This window comes from Myripristis murdjan, chromosome 13 (assembly GCF_902150065.1).
Source record: "Myripristis murdjan chromosome 13, fMyrMur1.1, whole genome shotgun sequence".
NCBI lineage: Eukaryota > Metazoa > Chordata > Actinopteri > Holocentriformes > Holocentridae > Myripristis > Myripristis murdjan.
The window spans coordinates 34817981-34831257 of NC_043992.1; the positions used below are offsets into that span (position 1 = coordinate 34817981).

The following is a 13277-nucleotide window of genomic DNA, read 5'->3' on the forward strand; positions in this document are numbered from 1 at the left end:
ATGGAAATGTACGAAAGGTTGTAATAGGGGTGTGGATTACCAGACTGGGAATGTGGGCGGTGGCTCCCCATGTGCATGGGGGGCCGCAGATGGCAATTGACCAAATGGCAGCTGACAAACATCTTCCCAGATGGACAACCAGCAGCTAAAGAAGACCACACCCAACCTCCTGGCCCTCACATCAGAAGGCCATCAGTGGTACTTTGTTTGGCCTGGGGATTGTGGGAGGTCATTTGACTTTGTGCAGCATTCCATCAACTTTTATAAGCAGTGGAACAGTCAGTGACTTCAACTATGAAAAAAGTCAAAGGTTGCTGAAAAGTTTCCCAGCTGTAGCCATACACCTACCTACATCTATCAGAACACAGTCTTATAGCCACTGGAGGGAACAGAGCCGAAGATCCAAGCCTGACACACACAGGCTTCTCCTTAGAGGCAACCTTCCGTAAACCCCTTCATTTCTCCTGTCTTGTCATGGAGCTAATTAAGAAAAAAGGAGAGTCCAAAAGAGCAGAGTCTAAACACAAATTACAAGTACATCCAGTATGTCTGACAGCAAAACTCTATTCAAAGGGTTAGTTAACATGTCAGAATTTGCTCCAAACTCATGAATGTCAGCAAACGCTCTCGAGCAAAACAGCGAACCCAGTCAAGACAATTTGCACCTGGAGAAACATATGCTGCAGCCCACCACCACCTTATGTGTCATGGGTCACATGTCCTGTGTCAAGAGTTGAGGTGAAACTCACATGAGTGCAATAGCCTTAGCCATAGCGCCAGAGACCACAAGGTCAAAACAAACACCTTTAACAAAGGCATTTGAGAAAGGCTCTCTGTACAACCAGACTGGAAGGAGATAGCTGATGCAGTGACATGTTACCTGGCCAAGGATATGAGTCCCTAAAAACTGTAGAAAATTAGGGTTTCAAAAGACTGCTAAAAATAATTAATATGCATTATGAGTTACAGCAAATATTTTTCCAAAACCGCCATTCCAAGGCTATATTTGGAATTCTGTGACAAGATCAAACTCAAAATTCACAACATTCAGTTTTTTAAAAGAGGAAAACATGATCTGCATGACCAGACAGTGTGTCAAACATGTTGAGGGCCTTGCAGCAGAACAGCCATGAGGCCCCCATCATTCTTCCACCCCCGCCACTCTTCAACCACCAAAGAGTCTGTGCCAAAAGCACAGACTGTGAGTGAGTGAAATGAAATAAAATATTTTCTCTGTTATTCTCTTTCTTTTAGGTTTTGTGTCTATGTGGGGTTACATTTTCTTAAACTGGGACTTAGTTTGGTTGAAAAAGAAATGTGCATCATGATCCTGCCTGGGAAAAAATTTATATTTTTGCCACCACCAGCTGTAAGATTGGCCCTGAAACAAAAGAAAGAAAGAAAGAAAGAAAGAAAATAGAAAGAAAGAAAGTAAGAAAGGGGGAAAGAAAGAAAGAGTTGCAACTCCATCATTCTGTTTTCACATACCTAGTTCTTTTTCTAACTTGGGTGTTTCACAATGGGAATTGCTTTTGGCGTGACCAACTGCAGAAGCTCCAACCACGTCGGTCTATGACAGACAGGTTGACCTGTGGGAAGGCCTTGCCCCCCTTTATCATCACGTTCAACTGCCCTAACCAGATCATTCTTGCTTTCTTGCCTTGCGAAATAACTATCTAGCTCCTTTGGCACATCCAGGCAAGTCAGATACTACATTTGTGCCCCTTCCCAGCAAGAATAACATGTAACGACGAGCCTTGTTTGCATCTGTCTATATTAACACTTTACTGCTCTTTCTCCCTCTTCCAGATGGCACGTCTGCGCCTGTGGCCCCCACAAAAGGGTCTGAGTCCAAAGAGACAACAGGCGCCACCCACCCATGCCCTGCATCATGCAGGGATACCATCTTGGGCAAAGACCTACACCCACTACACATAGTATGCATGGGCGCTAAACATGCTCAAGCCTCACTAGCTGATCCCCAGGTCTGTGTACACTGTGCCTCAATGCCTGAGAAAATCCTGGAGAGGAGACTGAGGGATGCGGTGGCTGACGTAAACACCCAGGACCCATGCCTGGCCTCTTCAGCCACTGCTACTAAAGCTAAACCTGCTGCCCATCAGCCACGAGCCTCCAAAAGCTGGGCAAACATGATGGAGGAAGTCACTGGACATTCCCCCACTGTTTGATGGTCTCCTCAACATCCTCGACCTGGAGGAGATGGAGGAAGGGGAGGATGATTCCACTTTCCTGAGTGATCTGTACGATGGGAAAAGGCTCCCGACAGCTCAAAATCCAGCCAAACAGCTCCTCCCAGCAGTACCAGCCTGCATGAAGGAGCTGTTATAAGAGCAAGCTCACCACACAGGGCTACTCCAAGTTGGAGGTTCATGGCATGGGTGCTTTTGGTAGCATACCTCTCCACCTGAACTGTCGATCCATGTCAGCATCCTCACACATCTCTGGAACACACCTGTGCCTGCCTCACATGCAGACATTGCACCCCACTGTGTGTTCTGGCTTCTCACTGTGGCAAAGGGTAGGCAGCTGGAGGCAAAACAACAGAAGGTGCCAGCAAGCTGCACCGACCAGCAGCCAAGAGGGGGCAATAACAAACTCTGGGGCAAACAGTCTTTAGCCGCCATTACTGCAAAACGCCATCCTTCCATGCCCGGGGAGGGGAAGAAGAAATGGGCCACCTAACACCCAAAGCCCCTTCATCACCATCTCCCCCTGGAAAAAAGTTTGGAGCTGTGGCTATGGTTCCAGCCAAAAGACCAGGTTTTCCTCTTCCAGCTTCGCATGAGGAAGGAGGGGGCAGTGTGTCACTACTCTATCCCCAGTGTCACCAAGCACTTTCCAGTCAGTATCACCAAACACTTGTTCCCACTTTAAAAGAAATAAATGGGTGCTTTGCGCAAATGTTTTTTTGGTTGCAACTCCAATAAGGTGCAACTAAAGAGCTGAGCATGCTATAAACCAATATTCTTGACTTACATAAAAATGTGGTTATTTATTATTTATTATGTTGTATTGTATTGATTTAATTTTCACTCAAGCTCTAAGTGAAGTTAAGGATTATTTCTATCAGTCTTTTTTTTAAATTATTTGATGTTCTGACAGAGCTAATCAACAGAAGGAAAAAATTGCATGTAGCATTTGGACTCTTTAATTCATTGGAGAGTATGATCCCTTGATCACATGCCTGGTCGGACCTGATGAGAAGCAGATATTAGCTGGAATCCAGACACTGATGTGGGCATTTGAATGCTGACCCACACTCTGAAAGGTAAGACTCAAACTCGGAATGGAAAACATGGGGGATCAATCTTTGCTCTGATATTACACTTAAATACTTACATGGCTTTGCTAAATAAATTAGTTGGTGATTTGGTAAGTTAGCAGTAACTACCAACATGTATTGATAATTATTAGTTGATAAGTGTTTTTATCTTTCAGGCATTTTGGTTCATGTTTGCTCTGATTGGTTCTTGCTGTGTCTTCAAGTTATTATGATCTACACCAATGCAACTCAGATAAAAGACTTCTTCATCCTTGGATTCCCTGGACTTCTACCACAGTATTATGGACCTGTGTCAGCTACTCTGTTTGTCATGTACCTTGCTATTGCTTTAGGAAATACATTCATTTTAACATTTATTTTCTATGAGAAGTCACTTCAAAAGCCAACATATTTGGTCTTTTGTCACCTGGCACTGAATGACTTGGCATTTGGCACTGTAACTCTGCCAAAAATTATATCTAAATATTGGTTAGACAATAGCATTATTTCATTTTACGGGTGCTTTGCGCAAATGTTTTTTGTTCATTATTTAGGAGCGGCACATTCTTTCATCTTGTTGGTAATGGCTCTTGATCGATTTATTGCAATCTGCATCCCACTGCGTTATCCTGTCCTAATCACCAACAAAGCCATACTGCTGCTTTGTGCTTTGGCCTGGTTTATGCCAGTATCTTTGATGCTGAGCATTGTACTTCATACCCTCACTTTACCTTTCTGTAAATCAAATGTCATCGTTCAGTGCTACTGTGACCACATTTCTATTACAAGTCAGGCATGTGGTGAGGATGTTCAAACTGTTCAAGTAGCTACTCTTTGCATGGCTATGTTTTGTCTCTTGCTGCCTCTGGCATTCATCCTTTTCTCTTATTTTTCCATCATTGTCATCATTTTGAAAATGTCTAATGCTGAAGGACGCTACAAAACTTTAGCAACTTGTACCCCACAAATATTCATCACCTGTCTTTTTTACCTGCCCAGATGTTTTGTTTATGTGGCTAATACTGTGGGATTTTCTTTCAGTTTGGATGTTCGCATTTTATTGGTATTGTTGTACAGTGTTTTTCCGGCTGCTGTTAATCCAGTCATATATTGTTTCAAGACTAAGGACATCAAAGAGACTTTGATGAATAAGCTGAGAAAAACTAAAATTGGAGTACAGATAAAACTGTCACACTAAAAGGATAGGAGACTAATGCCTAGAATAATAGAAAAATGTTCTCCAAATCTTAGCCAGCCAAACTGACAGATTATCTCAGTCGTCTAAATTTTATATGTCATATGTGGAAGAACAAAAATAAAATATAATTAATCATATAAAATAAAAAATAATTGTGCAAACCTTTAAGAAGTTATTTATATATGCTATTAAATACTTTACCTTAAACAGATCTTATTGTTTTGATATAGCCACTGTTCCCTATTTCTATACATTGTTCACCAGTCTTAAGTAACCCTAAACTGTGTCAGTGTTGTGTTTCCTTATTTTGTTGTTAAATAATAATTAAACATTATAGCCTGTTGGTTAGGTCGTTGGGAAGGCATTCGTTCTAACCTTGGTGGTGCCTTCATTGCTGTTTGAAAGCATTCAGTTTCTTGATTTCAGAGGTTGTATATAGCAGTCTGGATACTATAGGCTGTTCTTTAGAATTGATGTCATTATTTCCTCATGATACTGAGGGCCATACTTTCTTCCACCATTCCTATCCTGAATTTTCCTTCAAATTGACAAATTTACAACGATTACATTTTATAGTTCAACTCTTTCATGAAAAGTATATGCAAAGCAACATGAATTTAAAGCACATGTGCTTATTGGATATATTTGTCATGGATGAGCACAGGTTAGGGAAATTTAGCTGTATCTGGCCAGAAATCACTGGTGAGCCATCCTGATATGTATAATTCAACATAACATCTGTAACACAAGATGCCCAGCTGATAACCTGAGTGACATACCAACACACCCAACTCTGTAACATTTAGACTAGCTGTCTGTCGGATGGTCCTAGACATTTATGACTGTGTAGCCCGATGTCTTTAGTAGTCACCGCGTGTGAGTTGGTGCATCATCTTTTTGACATGGGAGCTGGTCTGCTGTTTAAATTTTGGAAAAACTTGGTAAAAACATAAAAAAGCCAGGAGTGACAGTTCATGTTACAGCAGAAACTATAACGTGAAGCACCTGGGAAAATGTGTAGAGTTTTCACAGAGATTTTGAATGTTTGGCTCATGCACACACATCTTTGGTGGGTATGAACATTCTGTATGGGGCAGCAACCTCTGATCACATGCCTGTGGGTATATTGATGTTGAAGATATTCCTAGGCTCTCCAGTGACAGTTATGATCATAATACTGAATTTGTGGACTGGTCTGCCCTCTCTAGGGAGGATATTGCTGCCTACTATGCTGATACAAATAAATTACTGAGTAACAATAATTTACCCAGAGATGCAATTAGGTGTAGTGATGTAAACTGTAACGTCTGGAAGCACAGGGAGGAAATTTCCTCTTTATATACTCATGTTGTGAGAGCTCTGTATGAAAGCAGTAGACCCTTTTTTAAACAGAAAAACAAAACTCCTTGTATATATTTTCTCATTTATTTTATCTCTTTTCATTTTTTTTTTCTATCACTCAATGCTACTGATTATAACTGATGTTTTATCAGTAATATTACTGTTGTTATCTTTTTGCTACAGTATCATTTCTTATTCTTTTGTATCACTGTTGCTATTTTTTTTTGTTTTTTTTGTTTGTCTGTTTTGTTTTGTTTTGTTTTGTTTTGTCTAATTAATGTCTGCCACATCTCTGTTTGTCTGTTTTCTGTTTTATTAACTATATGGAAAAAACAATAAAAGAATTGATCACAAAAAAAAAAGAAAAACAAAAGGGGTCCTCAGTTTTAATGAGGTTCATTGATGCTTCAAAAGCTTTTGACCGTGTCAATCATTTTAAGTTATTTGACAAAATGAGTAGCAGAGGTGTACCTAAATGTATTGTGAGAATTCTGTCTTACTGGTATGCCAACCAGTCAATGCAGGTAAAATGGGGTCATTGTGTCTCTGCCCCTTTTGGGGTCAGGAATGGTGTCAGACAAGGTGGAATCCTTTCACCAATTCTTTTTAATCTGTATGTTGATGACCTTTCTATCAGCCTGAACACCTGTAAAACCGGTTGTATGATAGGCAATACTTTGGTGAACGAAATTATGTATAAGGATGACCTTGTGGTCTCAAAAATGTGGATTCAGTGTCATTTTCTATCAGGTATCCACACTATCATGACCTCCTGATGGCAAAGGCAAAAAAAAGCTTTCTTGTTAATCACCTCAAAAATTCGTTTCGGCATGCTTGATGCTAGTGTTTCCAGGAGGCTAGTGGGAATGTTGCTCCAAGTGGTGAAGATGGCTTCACGGAGGGCATCCACTGTCTGGAACTGGTGTCCATTTTTGTAAACTTCCCTTGCCATCTAACCAAAAATGTTCTCAATTGGATTTAAATGAAGGGAACACGCAGGATGGTTCAAAAGAGTGATGTTATTTCTCTGGAAGAAGACCTTTGTCAGGCAGGCATTGTGAACTGCAGTGTTGTCCTGTTGAAAAACCCAGTCATTACCACACAGATGATGGCCTTCAGTCATGAGGGAGGCCCCCTGCAACATCTCCACATAGCCAGCTGCCGTTTGACGCCTCTGCACAACCTGAAGCTCCATTGTTCCCTTGAAGGAAAAAGCCCCCTAGAGCATGATGGTGCCCCCTCCACTGTGCCGTGTAGAAAACATCTCAGGTGGGATCTCCTTGTCATGACAGTAACGTTGGAAGCCATCAGGACCGTCAAGGTTACATTTTTTCTCATCAGAGAATACAATTTTCTTCCATCTTTCAATGTCCCAGGTTTGGTGCTCTCGTGCAAACTCCAAACGGGCAATTTTATGCCGTTGAAGGAGACGAGGCCTTTGAAGACGTTTTTTGTTCATAAAACCCTTCTCTCGCAGATGCCGTCTGATGGTTATGGGACTGCAGTTGGCACCAGTGACAAGCTTAATTTGGGCCGAGGATCGTCCCGTGTCTTGACGGACAGCCAATTGGATCCTCTGGCTCAGGGCCGGTGAAATTTTTTTGGGTATACCACTTGACTTTTTTGTTCCATAACCCTCAGGATCTTTTAAGAATTTTAAAATGACTGTCTTACTGCATCCAACCTCAGCAGCAATGGCACACTGTGTTCAAAGAGAGAAAGCTTTTTTGCCTTTGCCATCAGGAGGTCATGACAGTGTGGATACCTGACAGAAAATGACACTGAATCTACATTTTTGCAAAGATTTGGGCTTTTAAAGGCAGCGATGTTGTAAAGACAGCCTATTTCAGTTTAATGGTTGTTTGCAATAAATTGCTTACTGAAAATGCTTACTTTTTTTGTCTCACTCCCATTTCTTCTTTTTGCATGTTGAAGCTCTTCTTAGAGCCTTTTTAAGATCCAACAGTGCAAAATGTAAATTCTTGCAATTTCTCAACTGGTCTTAAGATTTTGATCAGGAGTGTATAAATTTTTTAAAGACCAAACATATTATCCTCCTAGAATAGCTCTGTTAAAATGTTTTCCCCCATAGACACCTGTCAATCAAAGCTCAAAACTGAGATGTCATCACAATTTAGTCTGCAATGCACAACAAACATAAAATTTAAGTTTTTATAATGAGTCTGTTCATAATCCTATGAAGTGCTTCATATTATACTTTAACAAATGACCTTTTAAATGTAAAATTATCCGGTTATAATTAACCTGAAATTTGACTAATACCCTCCAATCTACTTGCCAAACTGACAAAATCTCTGTGCCTCCACTGTTGCTGGGTGCCAAACTTTCACAACTGTATATTTGTTTCCCAAAGAAAAAAATATTTCACTCCTAAAAGCTTTATAACTACGAAGAAAATAAAGGCTACATTTTGGTATAAAAGATATTGCTGATTTCTCACTGGTCCACCAGTACTGCAGAGGCCTGTGGTCATGGCTCTGTGAAGTGCCATCTTATGCTTTCATTTTGCCACAGGCAACACATCCCCTGATCACCCTGGACCATACCATTGGCACTTCAAATGCATATCATATATCATACACCAGAAAGGCCGTGTAATAACATATTTTTTGAATTTTTTTTATATGTATTTTGAAATTTTTTTTATATGTATTTTGTTATTGGACTAAATAAAGGGTTCAGTTTCAAAAAATTGGAATTTTCTGCCAATTCTTTCATACTTCAGGTTTTATATGGTTGAACTGTTATAGAAATACAAGTGCAATAATTATTAACAAGGTAAGCAGTAATATTTCAAAGTGCACCTTTCAAAAACGTGACGAACAGGAGAATAAAATATAATTAATAATAATGTCACCACTTCTGTCAAAAGTCCTATGGAAAGAAAAAACATTTTTGGTGATGTGGCATGCCATTTTGAGATCTTATATATGAACAGTACCGACAAACCTCTCTGATATCCCACTCAGCAATCGGCATAATTAAGAGGGGATGTGATGCTGTCTGGTAAGCAGAGCCTGGTGTTACAATTCTCTGCATGTGACAACCATCAGGAAATGTTCTGTCAACCTAAATTACTGTCATCAAAAAGGATAATGTTCTTACCTTGAGACAAAGTACAAAGTATGGAAACTTTAACATTTAGATGGCACGAGTTCAAATAATACAAAGTGCCTGACAGAGGCAAGAGGACTCTTTGCTTTGGTCATCAAAGCATTTTATTCTGTGATGGTGACGGCATCACAGAAGGAAATAAAATCAACAGTTTATTTGCTTTGCATTAAAAGCAAACTGGTGGGCTGAATTAAACTTTTATGTGACTCAAGAAAAGCAAAATACTGTGATAATGACAAATTTAAATCACATTGTCATGATGTGCCAAGATACAGGAGAAAACAAACAGCATACTGGGTTTTCACAACAAACTATATTTCCTACATCACTGCATTACAGGCTGTTTGTTTGAATCAAATAACCAAATCCGCATTACTTAGCTTCAACGCAGCGAGAAAACAGCCTGGCCTTGTGATTTAATTAACTAATAATTAACATCACAGTTTGTATGACAAGGCACAGTTGGGTTATGATCAGCAAATTACACCCCTGGTTTTGAGTTGGTTCCTCTCCTCGCATTTTTTCATATAGTTTGATGTGACTCCTGTGGCAGCGCTTGAAAAAAGAAACATGCCAGACACAATTTTAAATTAATGCAATTTTACGCAATTTTAAATTAAGCATAAGAGTACTTAGGTCTGAATAAATTAAATTAAAAGGAATAACTGAAATCAAAATTGGAAATAAAACTGAATAAATTTATCAAATATAGATGACAGCAGCCCTTTTAGTGAGACAGTCGGCAATGCCACGTGACAGTAAATGAGATTTTTTGCATCTCCTGAAATGGTAACAAAATTTGCGATAATGTTGATTTAATCAAATGGGGCTAATTAAAGCAAAGTTACCATGCATGATTGTAAATGTGTTCATAAAATGTGTTCAAAAATCTTATTTGTTAGAAATCAGAAATATAAGTTATCATGTAATTCATGCAATTTACATGAAAGGAAAAAAACATCATTTTAAAAAATATTTAAGTACAAGGAAAACCTGAACAGTCATAGTAAGTAAAATGTGTTCATCATTTGAGTTAACATATATATCTACCTATCTATCCATATATGTACATAGATATAGATATAATGCAAATGCAGTAGCTGATATTTACTTTGTTTTAATAAATCTCTTTTTCTGCTACATAAACTTTTTGTTTGAGTCCGCTATCCATTCTCATGGTAGGATTGCATATCCAACAAGCAAATTTTTACCTGCCTATCAAAGTGTTTGAGGTTTGATGTTTCATCACACAGACAAATGGGAATTCACTTGAGTATTTGGTCTCCTGAGTTGAAGTGAGAAAAATAAGAATGAGGGGAGTTTATTAGGCGTGAAGAGTCAGCAGTCTGTGAAGGTGGGACACTCAAGTCAACAGGGTTGGCTTTCCTCTTTGGTACTGATGAAAAACCACAGGTTGAGATGCTGGGGCAGTGAGTGTGTCTACTACCCACACACCAGGTAAGCCAAGACAAGCTCATTGCAATTTTTTTTCAACTGATTGATGAAATGTAAAAAAAAAAAAAAAAAAAAAAGATTCTCCAGAATAATGCCTGTCTTCTATGATGTTAGGTTTGAAATATCATAAGATTATGATCTACACCAATATAACAACTGTAAAGGACTTCTACATCCTTGGGTTTCCAGGACTTCTGCCACAATACTATGGACCGGTATCAGCCCTTCTTCTCCTCACTTTCTTAGCTATTGTTTTTGGTAATGGCTTCATTTTAGTTTTTGTTGCCTGGCAAAGGTGTCTTCATAAGCCGACGTACCTGATATTTTGTCACCTTGCTTTGACAGATATTGCTTTTGGGTTTGTAACTCTACCTAAAATCATCGCCAGATACTGGTGGAATGACATGGTTGCATCATTTGGTGCCTGCTTCACTCAGATGTATTTTGTTCATGCTTTAGGAGCTATTCATTCCCTCATTCTGCTGATTATGGCCATTGATCGCTTTATTGCCATATGTATTCCACTGAGATACCCAGTTCTGCTTACAAATAAGATTGTTTCTATTGTTTGCGTGATGTTTTGGATTGTGACATTTTTCAGGATGGGTGTGGTTGTGTGCCATGCTCTCACTCTGCCTTACTGCAATTCCAACGTCATTGCACAGTGCTACTGCGACCGCATCTCAATCGTCAGACTGGCGTGCAGAAAAGACAAATACATTGAAGATGTGGCATTTGGATTTGCAATGTTCAGCCTACTGTTTCCACTTTCATTCATTGTTTGTTCATATTTTGCAATCATCATATCTGTTCTGAAACTTTCCAGCTCAGAAGGACGCTACAGGACTCTGACCACCTGCACGCCACAGATCGTCATAACGAGCCTTTATTACATACCGAGATGTTTCGTTTATCTGGCATATTTTTTGGGGTTTAAATTCCCAAATGCAGATATACGCATTACTGTGATACTGTTATATAGCCTTCTCCCTGCTGCAGTTAATCCACTTATATACTGTTTTAAAACTAAAGACATTAAGGAAATACTGATTAAGAAACTGAAAAGCACAAAAATTGGAATTCAAAGGTCTCCTACTAAATACTAGGCCTAAATACTAGACTGCTGGGCACATAATCGTTTTATGTGAGTTGCTGATAATGTCAAATTGCCTGCTTAACATCAATTTTCAGTTGTTTTTATATGACAGTACACATGAAAAACAGTAATGTCAGGTGTTGACTAGAGTCACACTTGCGAGCTTGGTCCCCGATGAAGATCAGGTCAAATCTCTTCACTTTTTATGCTGTGAACCCATCATGTGCCTTTCCATTACTCTTTCACTGTAAGAGTGTGTTGGCCTGCATACTCAACTATCCCACTCACTGGGCAAAACACGCACTTTTTTGTTGTCAGTAATGAGACTGGAAGTGGGATACATTTATTCAAGCCTACAATTACCGTCACCTTGTGCATAATAGCTCCTTTGATATGAAGCCACCCCCTACATAGAAACAAGTGGCTTAATTGCTCGCCAGTGGAGTACTATATTCACGGTTCTAGCTACTTTGGATGTCTGAAGGAGGACGTCCGAAACGAAATCACCCAGCATAAATATGCTGCGGTGGAGGGCTGTAGCTCCAAATGTAACATTATATTTGTCCACTAGATGGAGCCAGACCATAATGTCATGTCTACTATGTACAAAACTCAATTAAAAATAAGGATTCAAGTTCAATAAATATTAGTGGTGGTTGGTGTGTGTGTGTGTGTGTGTGTGTGTGTGTGTGTGTGTGTGTGTGTGTGTAATCCTAATGCTTTTCCAGGAAAGAAAATGCACAGGATACACAAGGTCACAATAATAATAATTATAATATATGCCATAATATTAGAAGGCTTGACAGACTGAGGCAGGTGGCAGCTTACCTTCAAACTGGTCCCAGTATCCCTCAGCAGAGTGGCCTCTTTGTCCACGTTCCAAACAACCAGCAGGCAGTCCTGTGTCTCCTGCTGCTGCATCTCTGGGCTGTGGTACTGCCCTGACCCATGCTGGCTTTGATTTTGAGCTGTCATAGAAAAGCAAACAACAAAGTTCATAGTAGATATTAAACCTAGTCATACATAAGCTCACTTAAGAAAACTAAATACACTCATATTTTCAGAACAGGCCAAATGTCTCTTATTTGATTACATTTTGATTTTATTATAATTAGGGTACATTTTTCTTGTAGCAGGGCCTATGGTCACTTCTAGTCACCACAAAAATATCCTTCAAAGTAAAATTTCAGTAGCTTCATTGGTCCTCTTCCTTTATCCATCTCAATAAGTTGGTCTGCTAAACCAGAGATTTTGGCGCTCAATCAACACACCACTGGATAAGATTCATTTTTAATAAACTATCACACAGGGAGCTCCCTCCTGGTTTTATGTAAGAAAGCTACAACAAGCTACCCCTGTTTCCAACAGTTGATTTGGTAACTTAACAAGCCAAATGAACTTTTACCATTAAAATTAATATACTTTGCATCGCACTGATGTGAGGACACTAAGCGGGCTTTGGGTGCTGATGGTGCAACAAGTGAGACACATTGTGCATATTTACACCTAAAAAGTTTAACTAACTAACTAACTAACTAACTAAATAAATAAATAAATACCTTTTAGTCGTCAGTGGTTTTGTTTTATGGTGGTTTCAATATAACAATGAAAACCCACGCTTGTTAGCTAGAGTTAGCTTTGTTGGTTAAAGCTATCCTTGTTGGCTACTGCTATCGCTATCGTCTTCTTTTTCGTTATCTTATGAAGCTAATAAGCTTATTAAGCTGATGGCAACAACCTTCCTGCGTCCGACTTGCAAAGTAGTTGAA

The 13277-nt window shown here is 39.4% G+C and overlaps 2 protein-coding genes across 2 annotated transcripts; both read left to right on the plus strand.

Moving 5' to 3' along the window:
* Positions 1–3512: 3512 nt before the first annotated feature.
* Positions 3513–4481, plus strand: LOC115369755 (olfactory receptor 52E8-like). Its single transcript, XM_030066421.1, has one exon. The coding sequence runs from the start codon at positions 3513–3515 to the stop codon at positions 4479–4481; it is 969 nt and encodes a 322-aa protein (XP_029922281.1).
* Positions 4482–10546: 6065 nt separating this feature from the next.
* On the plus strand, positions 10547–11518 carry LOC115369756 (olfactory receptor 2AT4-like). Its single transcript, XM_030066422.1, has one exon. The coding sequence runs from the start codon at positions 10547–10549 to the stop codon at positions 11516–11518; it is 972 nt and encodes a 323-aa protein (XP_029922282.1).
* Positions 11519–13277: the final 1759 nt, after the last annotated feature.